At 44.8% G+C, this 18,636-nt stretch overlaps 1 protein-coding gene across 2 annotated transcripts in view; it reads right to left on the bottom strand.

Annotated features, from left to right (window-relative positions):
* Positions 1 to 18,636, bottom strand: part of EPS8L2 (EPS8 signaling adaptor L2) — a 102,577-nt gene that overhangs the window by 45,043 nt on the left and 38,898 nt on the right. For both annotated transcript variants that reach the window (XM_067540529.1, XM_067540530.1), the window contains exon 4: positions 4,323 to 4,387. In XM_067540529.1, the coding sequence (XP_067396630.1) occupies positions 4,323 to 4,387 (65 nt within the window). The remainder of the gene's footprint in view (positions 1 to 4,322; positions 4,388 to 18,636) is intronic.

Here is an 18,636-nt window from a genome sequence, read left to right as displayed (position 1 = left end):
CTGCCAGTAGGCAGAGCAGCATCTGCATCTGGTGGGAGGAGGATTGTTCCTGGCTCCTCCTGTTGTGTTGCTGACTTTCCTTCCATTAGACAGATGGTCCCTGTCAGTTGCCTCTCCCCTCCTGGCACTACAGAGTGGAAAGAGAAGCTGGGAGTACAAGTGTGCCTCCTCCCCATCCTCCCCACACACTTTGCCTGACTCCTGGCCTGCTTGGGAACATGGATTCCTTTCGGATATGCTGATTCCTTTGTTCCGTTCTCTTCCACCTGCCATGTCCCATCACACAAGATGATGCAATGCCATCTCATAATGTGATGTCAACACCTAAGAGCCAAAGCAGGTGAGGTTATATCTTTTATTGGACCACAATGCTGCACCCACCCTGTCTCTCTGATCTCCTGGGAGCAACACGGCTACACCAACACTGCAAACCTCAATACCTACAACAACCGACAGCCGCCACAATGCTTGCACTCCCCTCTCCTCTGTGGACCTATTTTAACCACTGGGGCTGTGGCGATGACTTCACAGAGGCTTGTGACTTGGCTTCAGACCAGCAAGCAAGCGCTACTGAGCCAGTAAGCACCAAGAGGCCCAGTCTTTGCCTTGACATCAGCCTGCCAGCCAAATGCCGATCAAGTAGTCTTACAGAACTGAGGGTGACTATATAAGCTCAGAGAGGTAGAGATGTTGAGCGACTGACCTCACACAGGCCTGAACCCTGCTGACAGCCTACCAGGCTACAACTGTTGAGTTAGTTGCTACAGAGGCCTGTGCTTTGGCATCCTCTGGGCAAAAGGCTTTAGAGAACTTAGCTGTGCATGCTTGGTATTGGTGCAGAATGCTATGGCTGTGATGGGGTGCATCAACCCCGCACTGGTGATGCAGGGGTTAACAAACGGCTTTGGGCCCAAGAGGCCACCTCCGCTCACCCTTGTGGGCACACTCCCAGTGGAGGGAGCCTATAAAAGGAAGCCGCTCAGCTCAGTCTGGGCTGGCTGAGGAGGAGAACGGATGTGTGCTGCAGACTCCTGCCGTGAAACCTCTAGGAGGCTAAACCGCCAAGGCGGAGACCGAGTCCCTTAGTCACGCCACAGGAAACCTATTGGCCATGGGAACCGAAGAGGCTGCTGCGCTGCTTCCAGCGGAGGAGATCTCAGAGACTAAGCAAAGGGGAGGAAGTGCCCCAAGGAATGCGCTTGGGGATATGGTGCCCTGAGCCCTGTACTAGGGTAACTGGTTTTGAAAGGTCCAGGCTTGGAACCAGATGGAGAAGGGTGAGCCTGGGTTCCCCTACTCTCCCCCCACTTACCACTAGGTAACCTAGGGAAAGCAGCCTACTTGGTCTCTTGCCATTGGGTGATACTGCCACTGACTACAGTGGCTACTGGACCCTTGCCACTGGGCATTGCCGCTGCCAGGGAGAGAGCGGCATCTTGGACCTTTGCCATTGGGCACTGCTACCGCTAGACAGAGGGCGGAGCCCTTGGCCTTTACCACTGGGCACTGCTGCCAGAGAGAGCATGGTGTCTGGGACCCTTGCCACTGTGCACTGCCACGGCCAAAGAGAGGGTGACTCCTCCAAACCCCCCACAGATCCCTTGACAATGGTTCTTCTGCAAGTAGCCCTCTGCCTTGATGTTAGCTCTCAAGCTACAGCTGATGAGCTAGTCACCTTGCAGAGAACTGTGCTTTCATATCAGCCCTGTGCTGGGCCAGTGAGCTTCCCAAGGCTGTTGTCCTGAGATCAGCCAAGCAAGTGAACCCTAATTTCACAAAAGCAGGAGCTGGACATTCTCCCAGCAAGCTAGAGACCGCACAGGGTGCATCTGCTCGGCAGCTAGGAGGGTGCTTCCTAGGCAGAGATGCACACTCGCTCAGTTTAAGCTGGCACACTACAAATAGCAGTGTGGCCATAGTGATGTGGGCAGTGGCTCAGGCCATCTGAGTACAATCTTGTCTGCCGCACTGGGAACATACTCAGCCAGCTATAGCTGTTTTTAACAAGGTGGCGTGAGCCTGAGTCTATTGACCTGGGCTCGAAGGCCTGCTCCCATTGGCTGTGTAGATGTACTGCTAGAGACCTGAACCTTGATATGTGGTTCAGCAACTCTAGCTTGCGGAGCTGTTACTTGCCAGAGACCCGGTGATGTGTCAGACCAGCAAGCTAGAGTTGCTGAGCCAGCAACATCACAAAGACCTGGGTGTTGATATCAGCCCAGCAGGGCACAGGTGATGAGCCAGTCACCCTCTCGGGGTACGCCTGCACAGCAGCTGGGAGGTATCATTCCCAGCATGGCTAGACGTATACCTGCCTGCTCTGCTTTAGCTGGTGCCTACATGGAACAGTGTGGTTGCGGCACCATGGGCAGCGACTCGGGCTAGCTGCCCACAGAGGTACCCAAAGGGCCGGGTGGGATTTTACTCAGATAGCTGGACTGAGCCGCTGGCCTTGCTGTTGCAGGGGCCACATGGCTATTCTTAGGCATTAATTTAAGCAGAACAACTAGCTGAACTGGGAATTGCATCTCCCAGCTACGGTACAGAGCTACCCTCAGAGGCCTATGCCTTTACATCAGAACAGCTAGTAGAGAAGCTGAACCCAGGAGCTTATAAAGACTGTTGTTCTGAGATCACAAGGCCTTGTGAATTGCATCAACAACTGGGGGGCTTTGACAAAATCTTTCTCCACAACAGGGAAAGAGTAGGGCTCCAAACAAGGTGTGTATTGATCAATCTATAATGTATGTGCAGCAGAATGGGATCACTCAGTATCCAGTTATGGGCTCCGTTTTTGTACCGTGTTGAACAGAAGCCTGGACATACCCAAAGACAACCTACTGCACTGTTTCCACACAGCTGCCCTGCCAGGGAAAGCTGACACCTAAATGAAGGACGATCACTGAGAGCCACCTTGTGCTGTTGACTTTGAGTGACTCTCAACTCCTGGCCCACCCCCATGGAACAATGTCTTTTTCTACATAGCTGCATCAAGCATGATCGGGGGAGAGGCTGGAGCTTCCCACTGGAGCACTTGGCAGAGAGACCAGGTATCTCAACACGGCATGCTAAGCCTGGACTCTGTCGCAGGTTCAAGCCCCATCCCCCCCTTCCATCCACTCACAAATTAGTCTGACTCAGGTCAGCATGCAGTCAGGACCTGGGTCCTAAGACCCTGCTGGGGGTGGATCAGAGCCCAAATCCCACTGAGTCCCTGGTCCAGCAATGTGGACACAGCTGAAGCTGCAGACCTGAGTCAGAAGGTCTGTGTAGTGCAGCATGGATTTGTTAGCACAACTGAGAGACCCAAGTCCAGTAATTGTAAACCCAGACTTGCAATGCCGTGTGGATGCCCAAGCACAGGCTCAGAAACACCAAGTCCACAAGCCCGGGGTCCTACAGGCCTGGGTTTACAATGAAGTACAGACATACTCCCAGAGGTCTACTTAAGCAGAGGAGCAGCTTTGCAGAGAGGGCCAGCCATCACCACACATAAGAAAGACTGGGAGAGGGCAAGAGAGACTCTGCCATGCCTGAAATGCAGACAACCCATGGAATCACAGAAGGGATGAGATCAGATGAGGGGATGATGCACCTTTGGCCTCTTGTTCTGTAAAAAGATCTGTATCTGTTGAGTGCTTTTAGAGTAAAATCACCATGGTTAAGAAATTCCTTTGCTGTGTTTCTTGCTTTCCTGCCACATTATCCCTGACAGGTTTAAACTGGTAGCTCAGGGTGCCCAAAGCCTGGGTGGAATGCTGGTGGAGCATGTATCAGTGACTGGGGAACTTGGGAAGTCTCAAATGCTGGGTTCAGGGTAGCTGGGCAGCAGCACCTCTCCTTCCCAAGGAAGGGTATCAGGCAGGAGATCTGAGTCCAAGAGTGTCCTAAGAAACAGTAACTAGACTCTCGACCAGACCCAGTTGGCTTGGAAGCACTGTCCCATTTTCAACAGACTGACTGCATGGATTGGTACTGGGCGAATTTGTAACAGTATGTTTACATTAGCCTTCGAAAGGCATTGGGCATGGGAAAAGGAAAAAAGAACCAGTGGACTATATCCCAAATGTTGGAGAAAGGCGTACGCAGTTCAAGAGGTTTCATTATTAGCCACAATGAATGGCATTAGGTAAAATGACCTTTGCTCATTCGTAGAAAGTCTTCTAATTGGCCTCTGAACTAATCGAGTTCTATGATGTGTCATGCATAGTGAATTAAGCCCGGGGAAGCAAAGTTCATATATAAATGAACTAGGTTCATTATCAGCATCTGCATTGACGTAGTTGATTGCTCATTCCTGTAAAGGCTCCATGCAAACTCACCTGTATGTGGTACTGTGATGTCTCATGCATAATTACATTGGAGTTAGAGTATTTCTTCCTTTGCTCTGAAAAAAAGAAAAAAAAACAAGTCGAATATATTAACCTTCATTACAAAGACTCTCAAACAAAGTCTTGAATTTCATATTACGGTAACTTGATTTCTGGAGGCCAGGGGGTGAGTGCTAGTTTGTCAAGGAAATGAAACTTAAAAAGCCAGATAAACTATGAGGTTATCAGAAAAGAGCTAGTGTGGTACGGCTCTCCTGCCTTAGAAGTCTGGCTCAGAGCCATGAAGCAAAGTTTGCGTGAAAGGGAAATTATGAACACCCACCACCCTACACAAAAGATGTACGTTGTAGCTGGGCAACACTTCTCAGACAAAACGTTTTTTTTTTTTTTTTTTAAAGCAGATTCAGGTTAAATTCACTGAATTATTTTGGTGTCCCCCCGTCTGTCCCCCCTCTCTCTCCCTCCCCCCCCCCAAAAAAAGGGGGGGAAAATCAAAATTTTTGTTTGGATATTTTCAAAAACATCGATACCACTTTCAATAAAATTTTGGAAAACTGAAAGTAGGTCCGTTTTGAACCTTGAAAATGTACTGGGGGGAGGGGGGAGAGGAATTTGCAAAAAGAAGTTTGAAATGTCAGTTTTTGAGTGCTGTTAATCATCATTTTTTAGGGTTAATCTTGAGATCTAAAATAGTCACATCATGAAGTCTTGATGCTGGATGATGCTTCACATCTTCTCAGTGCAATCTCACAATGCACGAAGGAGTGATGTGTTTTGTGTCCTTTAAACTACTCTGACAGGGTGTGTGCGCGCGCCTGGACTTCATCTCCCACCCTTCCATTCCAAGCTGCAGTTTCCCCTACTGTATAATCCCAAACAGTGTGGTTTATAGGAAAGAGAGTATATTTATGAGTTGAGAGATCTTGAGTTCTAATCCTGGCTCTGCCACTGCTTGCTGTATGGCCTTTGGCGAGTCATTTTATCTCTCAATCAGTTTTCCCCATCTGTGAAATGGGGATATTGCTACTTATGTACCTCATAGGGCTGTCGTGTGGGTTAATTATTTAGTATCTGTCGCTTGCATTAAATATGTCAAGAAGTATATGAATGCTAAAATTACTACTTTCTAGAGTTTACCTTCCTGCTGCTGCTATTTATTTAGTGTCACAAAGGTGCATGATGCTTTACGAATCTAGAAAAACCCAAGCTCCTGAATTCCAAGAATTCCATCCACCTCCTACTGAAGGCAACAGTAAAACTCTCACTGTTTTCAATGGAAAGAGAATCAGATCCTAAACTAAAAGTTAATGGAAGGGTGAGTATAAAACCTGGAGGAGGAGGGAGGGCATGGGATAGGGAGTGGCATGTCCAGAGAAGGGGAAGGAGAGAATGATGTGGAGAGCATGTGACTTGCTTTCACACAACAAGCTTTTGTAACAGGAATTGTGTTGCTTCATGTTTATTGACAGACATGCATATCTTATCGTGGTCAGGTGTGGCAGTGACAGTAAGGAACACCCCAGCAGAGATTAGCACTGGAAAGTAGGCAGAGCGTTTGGAGGAGGCATTGAACAGAGGAGAGGGAGAGCGCTTGGTGTTCTGGAGTTGGGAGGCTGCCCCGAGCATTGATAAGAAATGGCCCAGCATCAGGAAATGGGAGGAGAGAGCAAAGCACAGTGGAGCTAAAGCACTCAGTGACAAGATGAAGGAGGAACCAAGAGCTGAGAGGCAGGCAGGAGCAGAAGTGTGCAGAACCCTGAAGTGAGGAGAAGAAATCTGAATATGATGCAGGAGGAGGCAGTAGGCCAGTGTAGAGATTTGAGGACAGGGTTATACATAAAGTCCAGCAGCAGAAGACAAATTGGAGTGAACAAAGGTGAAAAGCCAGGAGGCCCAATAAGACATGGGTCCAGTGGTAAAGGCAAGTAATGTCCAATGAGGAACTGCTTTAGCATGGACGTGTGCTAACCTTGCCCTTCCCTTTCTCATGACTAAGAGAAATGCCAAGCAGTGATCTCAAATCCCACCATCCTGGGAATCCACAGTCCCGGAGCATCTCCCTATTCACGTGGTTGTACACAATGGTATCTACCAAGTTAGCAGACCAGCCACTTCTTTAGATGTTTTCAAAATATGTCAATAGGTGAATGCTAGCAAGAAAATCATGCAGCAGGTCCTTCAGACTATCCATGTTCTTCATCCATACATTGCTCACAAAGAGCAGCAGTTTGAACAAACAAACAACATGCCAAAAAACAATCCACAAGGGGAGAGGCAATTCTTGATTTAGTCCTAAGTGATGCACAGGAGCTGGTCCAAGAGGTGAATATAGCTGAACCGCTCGGTTATAGTGACTATAATGTAATTAAATTTAACATCCTTGTGTGGGGCAAAATACCAAAGAAGCCCGCCTACCACTGTAACATTTAACTTCAAAAAGGGGAACTACACAAAAATGAGGAAGCTAATTAAATGGAAATTAAAAGAAACCGTTGCAAGAGTGAAATGCCTGCAAGCTGCATGGAAACTTTAAAAACATCACAATGGAGGCTCTAATTAAATGTATACCCCAAATAAAACAAATTGATAAATTAAACAGTAATAAGTCATCAGGACCAAATGGTATACACACAAGAGTTCTGAAGGAATTCAAATATGAAATTGCAGAACTACTAACTGTGGTGTATAATTTATAACTTAAATCAGTTTCTGTACCAGATGACTGGAGGATAGCTAATGTGATACCAGTTTTTTAAAAAGGCTCCAGAGGTGATCCTTGCAATTATAGGCTGGTAACCTAACTTCAGTACCAGGCAAATTGGTTGAAACTATAGTAAAGGACAGAATTATCAGACACATAGATAAACAGGATTTGTTGGAGAAGAGTCAACACGGCTTCTGTAAAGGGAAATCATACCTCACCAATCTATTAGAATTCTGTGTCTGAGCAATATTATAGGTCAGGCACCAACAGTGAATCTGTAGAAGGCACAAAATGAAGTGTCCCTGCTCCAAAGGGCCTGCTGGTAGAGCTAGTCCAAAATATTTTTGATGGAACAATTTTTCATTGGAAAATGCAGTTTTGTTAAAATCTAAATGTTTTGTGGAAAAGATGGCTATTCTTATGAAATTTTCAATGCAGACAAAATCTAATTGATTTTCTCATTTCAACAATGTCGTAACACTTTGTTTTGACTAACATTTCAATTAATTTCAGTTTGACTATTAGCATGTAATATTTCACGTTGTTTTGACATTATCAAAATGTTTCATTTTGATATTGCAGGAATAAAACAATTTGATGGTTCCAAATCAAATTTTTTTGGGGGAAAATGTTTGTTCCACTGGAAATATTGACTTTTTGTGCTGATTTGTAATGAAAAGGTATCTTGGCATTTCCCGCAGAATGGAAATTCTGTTTTCTGACCAGCTCTACTTACAGATCTAAGAGTTTCCAATCCACAAAACGTACTTATTAAAAATGGTCATGATTTATCAATAAGAACCTAATCTAAGAGAGAGTGTTTCTAATGCACCCATCACCACTCCATCTAGGCACCATGCATTAAGATGTGGTTTTAACTCTCTGAAAATATTAGTCACGTCTATCCTGTACCAGTGTGTTCTCTCCCTCTTATGACCTGGGGCCCTCACAGGTGGGAGATAAGCAAAAGACAATCCATGTTGGTAATGGGCAGTGGAGAAATCTGTGTTCAAAAGTTTGCTGTTTCTAAATTCAAATAATGAGGCTATTGATGTCTTAGCGCTTTTCCCCTTTTGGAAGCTGGGATTTGCGAATGACAAGGCAGTGGGTAAGCTGGCAAAAGTACAGACTTCATAACAAGCTTCTTGAATGAGAGCAAGTATAGTCTTGTGGCACTGAAATAGCATGCAAGAGACCTAGGTTCAAACCCCTCCTTTGCCACAGGCTCCCTGTATGATCCTAGGCAAGTCATTTGGTGTGTTTATTTCTCCACTCCCAACTGTAGAAGAGGGTTAAGGTTTCCTTTCTCCCACCCTCTCGTCTATTTAGACCAAGTCTGTATGAGAAAGCTGTACCTGTTTAACTAAAGATAGGGTTTTAAACTGATTTAGTTATACCAGTGTGAAAGGCTATGGGGACCCTCTTATTTCAGTTTATTTTGGTTTAGCATAAAGTCAGTTAGCAGCTTGGGGTTAAGTTAAACCAAAATAAGTGTCCACATGGCATCTTAAAAACTGTTTCAAGTTAAATCAATGCAACTTTCTGATGCAGACAAGACCCTAGATTGTCAGCTTTCCAGGACAGTCTCTTACTGTGTGTTGGGCTCTCTACAGACAGAAGGAGACCTCTGATCTCAGTTGGAGCTTCTAAGTGCTACTCTCATGTTAACAATAACAACAACAAAATCCAGGTCATAGATGATGTCATGGTGTGGGTCAAACCTGAGCTTTCAACTTAGTTTTTGTTCTTTGTCTCCCCTCCCCAGTGTAAATCTTTCCCCTATTCACCTCAAGCAGAACTGAGCTCACTTCAGAGCTTGGATAACGCTGTTTTGAGAATGGCCAGCAGGTGGCTCTCTACAGCAATATTAGACTCACCCAGGCCTTCCTCTGGGAGCTAACTCTGCTGAGACTAGTGCTCTCAGCTCACCGTGGGCTGAAGGACTGAAGACACCTTCTTGCCATCCTGCTGAAGGGTTTAGCTAGCTCTGCATCACTGCTTGGCCAGTGCAGGTTGGTAATCTAATCCGGTTCCTCATAGTCCATCCCACAAAGCTGAGCTGCCAGTTCACCCATCTTTCCTGGTTAGATCTTGGTCGGGCTGGTTGTCAGGGAACTGTGTGAGTGACTGTGTGATGACAAAGCTAACTAGTGGTGCTGGAATGTCGCAAATGTCCAAAGGAAGGAGCATGGAGGTAGAAATAGAATGAGATGCCCTTGTGTGGATTGGTGGAAGCTGATTTCTAATGACTTTTTTATTTTAGGTCTGGGAGGAGACCCATAAACCTACTTTACACGTTTGCTAATGAAAACACAATGGTGCTTTGTCTCTGGAGTACCTAAAAGAGCAGCAACAGCTTCTAGCAATCCCTAACTGGTAGGTGTATAGACTATAAACTTCAGACTCGATATGTTTTATAGTGTTAGAAATGTGTCAGAGGTCTAGTGGAGGAAGGATGTTTAGGTGATTTAAGGCCTGATTAAGGAGACCTGGATTCAATTCCTAGCTCTGTCTCAGATGTCCATTATGACCTTGGGTAAAACAGTTAATCTCTCTGTGTCCCTGTTCCCCATTTTAAGTATCCTACATATATAGGACAGTTTCTATTCTCTCTCCATTTTAATCATAACCTGTCCCATCTTGAATATGGGGCATAATTTGGAATGGAAAAGTACAATGAAGCACTCAAGAAATATATTTGTGTACAAAATACTGGGCAGTGGGATTAATGTCTAACAAGAATAAAACTTTTCCATAACTGCAGTGGCATAATTCAGCATTTCTGAAATAAATAATTTACACTAATAAAAATGGGAACATCAAGTCTTTTTGTGGGATGAAGATAAATCTGGATTTTGGGACATTGGGTCCCTTCCTTTTAAAGTGAATTTACTATTGGTGAAATAGGCCAAATTGTCAGAACTCGAAATTAAAACTTTTTAACATTAGAAGAGATTTATCCCAGACAGATTTCCCCTTGTCTGTAAAGGTGCTGGCTGAACTGGATAAGGACCTTGCAGTGGAATAGCAGGGGGTGCTACATACGAGGTGCATTGGCAGAGCTGGGTAGAGCAGGTTTAGAACAGGATGGGGTGTTGTAGTTCAAGGAGTAGGTGTACGGGCAGAGCTGTGTGGGAAAGCTTGTGTAGTGCCTGTCTTCACTGTGCAGGACTCTACATGCTACCAGCTCTCCATGTGCAGGTATGCTCATCCTCCCCTCCCTTTTATTTTCTCATACTTGTTGTTATATAGCAGGGACTCCAACACCCATTTCAAAGGTCAATGGGTGATCTCTGCTGTTTCATGTGCCACGTAATATGAGCTGTGCTGGGCAATGTGAGAGAACTGGTGTTTCAAAAACTAAACCAGTTCTTTATTAAGGGGCCTGTTTACAGAGCTGCTGTAACTGCAGCTAGCTTTCCAGCCACGTGCACACAGACTGGCTTCTTGATGCCTCCTTCAAATTCTTCCCTCCTGCAACTTGTCCTCCTCCCTCCAAGTTCCATGCAGGTTGTGACACCTGCCATAGAGAGAGGAGAACTTGGAACCCATCATTTAAAAGTTACTGAGATATGGAATCCCAAGACTCTGAAGGGTTCACTGTATTTGAGTATTTGCAAGGCACATCAATTATCTCACCCTCCCGAAACAAAGTTTTTTGAAGTACTTTGAGAAACCTGGAGAGCTTCTTGAAAAGTTCTAGGGTTTTGGTGAAACCCCAAATTTTTCTATGTTCTCCCTTCTCTTCACCTATGCTATCTGATTACTACACATAGAGGGACCCACCCAATGCCCACTGCAATCAGTGGCTGAGCTTTCTATTGACTTCAGATGGCTTTGCATCAGGGCCTATTCCCTGATCAGATCAGATGTGCTAGTCTAAGGCTAGCTCCACCTCTCCAACTGCATCTCCAGCAGGGATGGGTTGCTGATCGGGCTCACTTCTCATTGGAGAGGCTTTTCTTTGTAAACACACAGCTGTCACTTTGATATTTGTGCAGGTGCAGGAACAACTCTTCTGCTGACTAATCAGGGCTGTATCTCCACTGCTTTGCTCACAATACCAAGTAGCTGCCAAAATAAAACAGGGAAAACCAAAACTTTCCAGCTCCCTTTGCTGATTCTCCCGGGAGGCATGTTTGTCTTTAAGGTCCATTGAACTAGGTGAGATGCTGTCCTGAGATGTCATTCAAGTGAGGATCTTCTAAAAACAACACCTTGACCTTTGGCAGCTGCCCAGGGGGTGGATTGGGGTGTGTGTTGTACATACTTTTGTCTGTCTCTTTACCTTAAGGCCTCTGTTTACTCCTCTTCCTGGATCCCCTTCCACCTTCTTGCTGGCTCTCAGTATAATGCTGATCCTGCCCAAACCCTCCCAATCTTAAAGCATAACTAATTTGCCTGAAAACAGATGTGCTTAATGGGGAGGGTGACAATACATTTACTACTGGAGAATTGCAAAGCACCCGTTTGGGGCATTCTTCTTGAGTGCTTCCCTTCTATTTAATCACAGAAAGAAGATTCTAATCAGCAAGACAGCAATAGGTTGCAGTAGTCTCTCTGTCACATAGGAAAGGTACATTCGTTTAATATGAGAGATGGAGGCTTAAACCAATATAGTTAAACTGATGCAAACCCTGTGTGGATACTCTGATTTTGGTTTAACTTAAACTTGTTCTTAGTCAACTTAAGCTGAGCTGCAATAAGCCACTCTTAAACCAAAATAAGTGTGCACACACAGACTTATATTGATTTAACTATGATGGTTTAAATTCACACTTGTAGGTTACACCAGTACAACTTTTCTATACAGACAAGGCTTTGAAGCCAGCAACCTTCTCATTAGTGTCTCCCTGGCTACTGTTCTGCACAGCTCTGTCCTCACATTGCTTCATTTTATACATGGGAAGGCTAGACTATTAGTAGCATTAGCTAATTTACCTGTGTCCTTCCTGGTTATCAGACACCTCTAATAACAGAATTCTTTGCGCTTCTGCAGCACCTTCCATGGAGAAGCTCAAAATACTTTACAAACATTATCCAATCCTTACAACTTCCCTAGGAGGCGAAGAAGTTACATTATCCCCATCTGATAGGCTGGGAAAAAGTAATGGCAATGTGACTTTCCCAAAACCACCTGATAACTCACTGTCACAATCTGGATCAGACTCTAAGATTCTGTCTTCACTGCAGAGTTAACCTGGGCTCTTACTCCTGTTGCCCCAACTCTCTCCCGTCCACACACAAAATCCCCTCACTGGAGATTAGTGCTTTCAGCCCCAGCTAGCTGGCCTGGCTGGGGCTATGGAATAGCGCCTGAGTGCCACTATCACTTGGGCTAGTAACCCGCCTACTTTGCAGTGACATCACACACTGACCCTCTTGAGTGCTGATATTCCTCCAATGCCCTTCCCCCAATGCTCTTCGTGTGCGCAGGAGGACAGACAAGTTCTTCCACAATTCAATGGGAAATAATCAGAGCAGCTCATGTTACTGCAGCGCTAACAACCATAGGATAAGCCCCCTAAAGCCCTAGCAACACATACTGGTGGTGAATGCAGCACCATTGAGGACACAGTAGCTGAGGTAGGGCTTTGCAGTGTGGCTGCTCACCCCCGGCACTACACACTTGGGTGCTGATCACCATAGTTAACTCCGAAGCGAAGGCATGCTGTAAATCTGATGGCTTCCAGTCTGTTGCTTTAACCCACACTCCCTATCCACTAGGGTGATAGTGGACACATAACATTCTAACTGACCCATATGCAACACTCACAATTGTTCCTTTCAGTGCTGGAGTAAAGTATTGTGCAATACCTAACTAGATGGGCCAGCCTGGTGGCCAGTAGCTTTGCTTTCAATTGCCGTGTGGGAAGCTTTGGTTGCACACATGGTCTCTTGTTTCCTGAAACAGTCAAGCCTAGAGGTGCTGCAGAAAAGTACAACCCCGAGAAAGGAATTATTTGCTTTACTGGTACCCTCTTGCTGATTGAACAGAGGTGCGTCGATTGGCTCCAAAGTTCTCCTATATTCTTTGACATGAAAGATTATAGCTATGATGCCCAATGGGTGTAAAGTGTTAGTGTAGGGGAATAGGAAGGAAAGTCTCAGGGCTCTGAAATGGCTATGACAAACCCTACAGGGGAAAGGAGCATATTGATAAAAACTGGCAATCCTTAGTCTGTGATCCACGCAGCATAAACCTACAGTAAACACTGCTCAATTTCTTCCCTTTTCTCTCTTGTGTATGGCAACATATTAGCGGTGTGCCATGACATTTTTAGTCAGGCATGTAGTTCAACATTTGCATGCAAAATGCATGCATCCTCCGTGCACCATGACCTCGCATGGATGGTGTGTGCAAAGTCACACTGTGCAGAGAACGCCATTTTGTTCTACAAAATGGCATCCTCCTTATCATTCTGCAGGCACAGCCAGTCCAGGGGCATGCAATGCATGTGTTGCAGGCACAGACAGATGCTACTGTAACACACACAATGCCAGAGTGAGACAGGAAAACAACTGAACTTTTTGTCCTTGCTTTAGACTTCAGCCAGTGAAGAAACTTATATGAGTTGGATTATTTACATAGATTTTAAGATCAGAAGGGGCCTTTAGATCCTCTAGTCTGACCTCCTATATAACCCAGACCAGAGAATTTCACCTACTTACCCTTACAGTGAAGCTAATAATTTGTGTTTGACTTAACGCATATCTTCTAGAAAGGTATTCACTCTGGAATGACCTGAACATACATACCACAGTGCTGCGAGTAGGACATTCCAATCTGATACTTCTTTTTTGGAAGACGGGAGGAAATCCCTGTCCCCTCCTTTCTCCCTCCTCCCCTGCCATACCCACTGGGGAGGGGCAGACACGGGGCACTAACAAACATCTGAAAAATGCATTCTTTAAAAACAATGCTAGGTCCCAGAAAAACAGGTAGTTCTTTACAGGCAGAGGCAAGGGACAGGCATGGAGCTATTTATACCACTGTGGATCTGGCCTATTGTTTTCAACTAGTGGCAGGCACCATTTGTAAAGAGGCTATGTACATTTGCTATCACCTTCAGACGCAATGCATCCATGCGTGTAGAGACAAACAGGTGGGAAGAGCTGCACAAAACTCATCCACTCCTGTTCCTGAGATTTCATGGAAACATTTTGTTCAGTTTCAGGTCCAATGAGGATACAACCTTGAGTTTCACTTGAAATTCTGAGTTTGAGTGAAATGCAGGCAACACCCGAAATCTTAGCTAAGTTTTGAGTCAAAAGCACGTAGGGCTTTAGTGACGGCTGTGTTACTCTGGTTTCACATCGATGTATCTCCAGTGAAATTGATGAAGATATACTGGTATAAAACTGGAATAATATGATGTTGAATCAGAGCCTGAGTTTCTCATGATCTGCTATCCATACTATAAATGGGGCCAATTTTAAATACTAAAGAGTTTGGCAGATTTGTGAACATCAGCTAACTGTGTAAGACAAAAATATACTCTTAAGGATTTGTTGTCCTATCAGAATTCAGGAATATGACACACACAGCACCAGATCCTTAATGTAAATTGGGGCATAGTTCACTGAAGTCAATGGAATTATGTTGATTCATACCAGCCGAGGATTTGGACAATAGATCCCCTATACAGGCACGCTTCATGAGAAATCCCTTCATTACCTGTTATAGTTCAATCCTTCATTCCTTTCTTAGCCAGAAAACTTTAAACCCATCAAGTATCCAGGGATGTGAGAAAATAGCAAATAAGTTCTAGGAGTACTTTCTTCAGCAAATAGCCAACGGGTAAACATCACTTTCACAGTGCTCTGGCTATTTTGTATTGGAACCAATGAACACGTAAGTATTTGGAAGAAAAATCAGACTACATCAGAGATAGCAAGGTGAACCTCATCCTGGTAATCCAAAGTAGAAGCCGTTCTGACCTTGCAAAGTTATGCTCTATGTGGCTAACACCTTGGCTGGAAGGGAGAATGTCTAGTGTAACTTAATTCAGATGAGTTAAAGGGCTGAAAAATCAATACATAAATATGATTGGTTCATGACCGTGGAGGGAGTGTGGCTATGGGTTAGGCCCAGGAAATAAATATAGCTTTAGTGGCCAAGTTCTCTCACCATTTTCATTATACATCTTTTTCAGATAATTGAAACTTGGCTGTAAACTGTAACCGCTCATGTTGGCCTGAGAGTTTGTGTATACAAGGTATCAGTTGGGCACCTATTAAATGAAATTCTGCTCTCCATGGCACTGGTCTAAATCCAGGGTAACTTCATTGAAGCCAACGGAGTTGCTCAGGATTTATATCCATGTGAGAGCAGAGTTTGATCCATCCTCTTTCATTTCATGACTCCTGCTGATCATACCAAGTGCAGCATCCAGACAAAATGCAGGAGAGGAAAGATGGCCTTGTGGTTAATTCACTGGTCTGGGGTGTGGTTCAATTCCCAGCTCAGCCACAGAGTTTCTGTATAAGGTGGGGCAAGTCACTTAAGTATCCTGGGCTTCTGTTCCTCCATCTGTAAAGTGGGGATAATAAGACTTCTATTCCCCCACCTTTTGTCTACTTAATCTTTAAGCTCTTTGGAGCAAGGTTCTCTTAGGATGTGTATGTACAGTGCCTAGCACAAAAGGGTCCTGATTGCACTTGGAGCCTCTAGGTGCTATAGTAATAGGAATAATTATTAATCAGGCATGTACTGGGTATGTACAGGCATGTACTGATTCCAAAAGGATGTTTACGGATGATGACAGCACAGCGGAGGTTGTAAGAAATCAGCAGCAAAAAGATTATTTATTGTAACTTATTTTGCCTTTTCTGAAAGATACCACTTTGGGCTTCTACAGAATTCATGCCAGTATGCAACTCACTCTCTTTTCCCCCTGATACAGGACATATATTTTGTAGCACTCTGAAGAGTAAGGAATTTCAGAAGCCAGAGAACAGCAGCCTGTTATAGACAGGATCCAAAAAAAAGATCGGTTCCAAGATATCATCTCTTTCCATTCCATTTGCATTTGGGCCATTGCTATCAGCAGAAACTTAACTGCAAACTGGCTGTACACAATGGGGCACACTCCGTCTCAGTGTCCATTACATTCATCCCCAGTTACGCCCAAGATGAATGCACCCCAAACTCTTCATCCCGCACCTTCTAATCTGGTTAATTTGACTATTCCCTCACAAAGGAGGCTCCCTGTCTCTTCCCTCACATTGGATTTTGCTGCTACTAGCAGAAGGCGTTGAGGAGAGGAGGGGGAATAATATGGGGCAATCACAGATACAGAAGTATAGAGGAGTGGCTATCATGTCAACTACGTGACACTTGCAATGCAACCTAACTAGTAAAAATATTTACCTTGGGCCTTTCATCCTGCAGCACTTTGCAAACTATATATGCACAGGACCACTAATATGTAGCCACCTCTAGGACAGAGGATCGTCCTGGAAAGTTTAGTCACAGATACAGAGCAAATCCCTATAAGGTTTTGAAGACCGCGTGATGGGCAGCCTCTCATGCTGATTGCAGAGGCCTTCCCAATGACCAGAAAATGGCCCCTGGAGAGCATCTGAGCTCAGCTGATACGGTAGGCACCCCTGAGCTCCATCCCTATTCTTAAGGAGCTTAAAAATACTCCAGAGACTGAGGCCATTACAGAGCTGCTGAGCTCTGTGTCTGTCTCTGCACTACTTCTAAACTCTGGAGAGACATGCACAGAGCTGAGAAGTTCTGCAAGGGTTAACCAGGAAATCAATGCCATGGAGAGCCAGTAAGAGCCCCATCATTCTGATGCGATAGTGTTTTACACTCCCTTTGCACGGATGTAAATGATAACATAAGGCAGTGGAAGAGCAAACAAGCTGTGACTTAAGCATATGAGGGGGAGGAGCAGGGCAGCTTCTCCAGTCCGTCTGAGCTACACTCACCCGGTAGTAGCGACAGAATAGGTAGCAGTACTGCCAGCCCCCAAGGTCAAAAGTCATGAGTCAGGCCCCAAATAATCACGAGACTGGCTTAACAATCAAGAAAATTTTTAAAAGTATGACATTTGAGTTTCTTTTATTTGCCAGCTGAGTTTCTTTTGTTTGAGTGTGTACTTTTCCAAGCTTTTCCCCACATCCATTAGGGCTAAAAACATTTTTTGTTTTAAATGAGAGCTGAGAGTCTCAAAGGATCCCATGACTCCAGGAGCTGGGCCTTTAAAAAAAATACACCAAACCTTGTGAGACTTGTGATTAAATACATGGGAACTTGCAGCACAAAGGTAGGAAACACCTATGAGCTCCCCTGTATTCTGGAGCCTGCGAGAGGCCTAGCTAGCCCCCAGGATAAATTAAAGATGACTCAGACAACACTTGGAAGCAGTCTTTTGGAATTTGCAGTTTTGAACCTTTACCAGCTTTGTGGTAACATGAGTGTTTAGCATGGCTCTTAGTATTTGTGCCAAAACAACAGGCTGGGGCACAATCCTTCAAAAGAGGCTCATGGAGACAAAACAAGACAACAAACGCCTCTGTACAATATTAAAACAGTTCTGTACGTTTTGCAGATCTGGATTGTTAAAGACACTGAAGAAATTTCATCTACTGCCAGTACCTGATTACTGGATCAGAAAAGCAACCCAGTTACATATCACTAAATAGTGCTGCCTCACACCATATTCCAGGTTAGTGGTTACTCCTAGGCCTGGCCTACACTACAGATTTCTGTCAGCATAGCCATAAAAGTATGAACAGGTGTGATCTGTGATCAACATAGCTATGCCGGCAACAGTGTAGACACTGTTATATGAGCGAAACTGCACTTTGCTGGTGTAGCTCACTTGCTCAGGAGGGCTAGAATAAGCACTACTGGCAAAAACTGCATCCACACTAGTATAGGAGGCCTTTGCTGGCATAATATCCTGGTATATCTACACCAGCAAAGCCTTCCAAGTGTAGATCTGCACACAGGAATAGGGCATGGTAAGTGTGGCTGTACTGCACACTGTGACATCATCAACGCTCACCTGCGGGATGGAAAATCTGGGATTGCTCAAACGTGTAATGAAAAGTAAATCCATGGTTGGTACCATTTGCAGGCAGGTTCACTTATTTATTTATTTATTTTTTTATCAAAGTGCATTTTAAAGGGGAAAGATGCAAGGAAAAATATACCCCACAATGCATTGCACCTTCTTGGAAGCACCTCTGCAGCACCTTTTAAAAACATCAACTCCCATCTTTGCTTAGGATGCCAATACATCATGATGTGGCCCTAACAATTCTGTGAGAGAGATTGTATGTGTCTGCTGTGGTCATGCTGGGCAGCTATGCATGGTAAAACTATCACTTTTAGCTGGTGATGAAGGGCCTGCACCAAAGCCCACTGGAAATAAATGGGAAAACGCCTGCTGACTGCAATGGGCTTTGGGCTCAAAGATATGAATGCTCCGTAACAGAAATGTTCTGTGTCACAGACAGCACGTCAGCAACCATTAGTTGGAGTTGCATAGCTAAATCCTCCTCCTCGTGTTTCATATTTACCACCAGAACAATTCCAAGGGCTCATAGTCCTTTTTTATTAGCTGCGGACATAACCCACTC

This window comes from Emydura macquarii, unplaced genomic scaffold (assembly GCF_026122565.2).
Source record: "Emydura macquarii macquarii isolate MOO-44397 ecotype Brisbane River unplaced genomic scaffold, CSIRO-AGI_Emac_v2 contig_587, whole genome shotgun sequence".
Lineage (NCBI taxonomy): Eukaryota > Metazoa > Chordata > Testudines > Chelidae > Emydura > Emydura macquarii.
The sequence above is the reverse complement of the archived record's forward strand: the minus strand, read 5'-3'. Positions and strand labels throughout refer to the sequence as shown.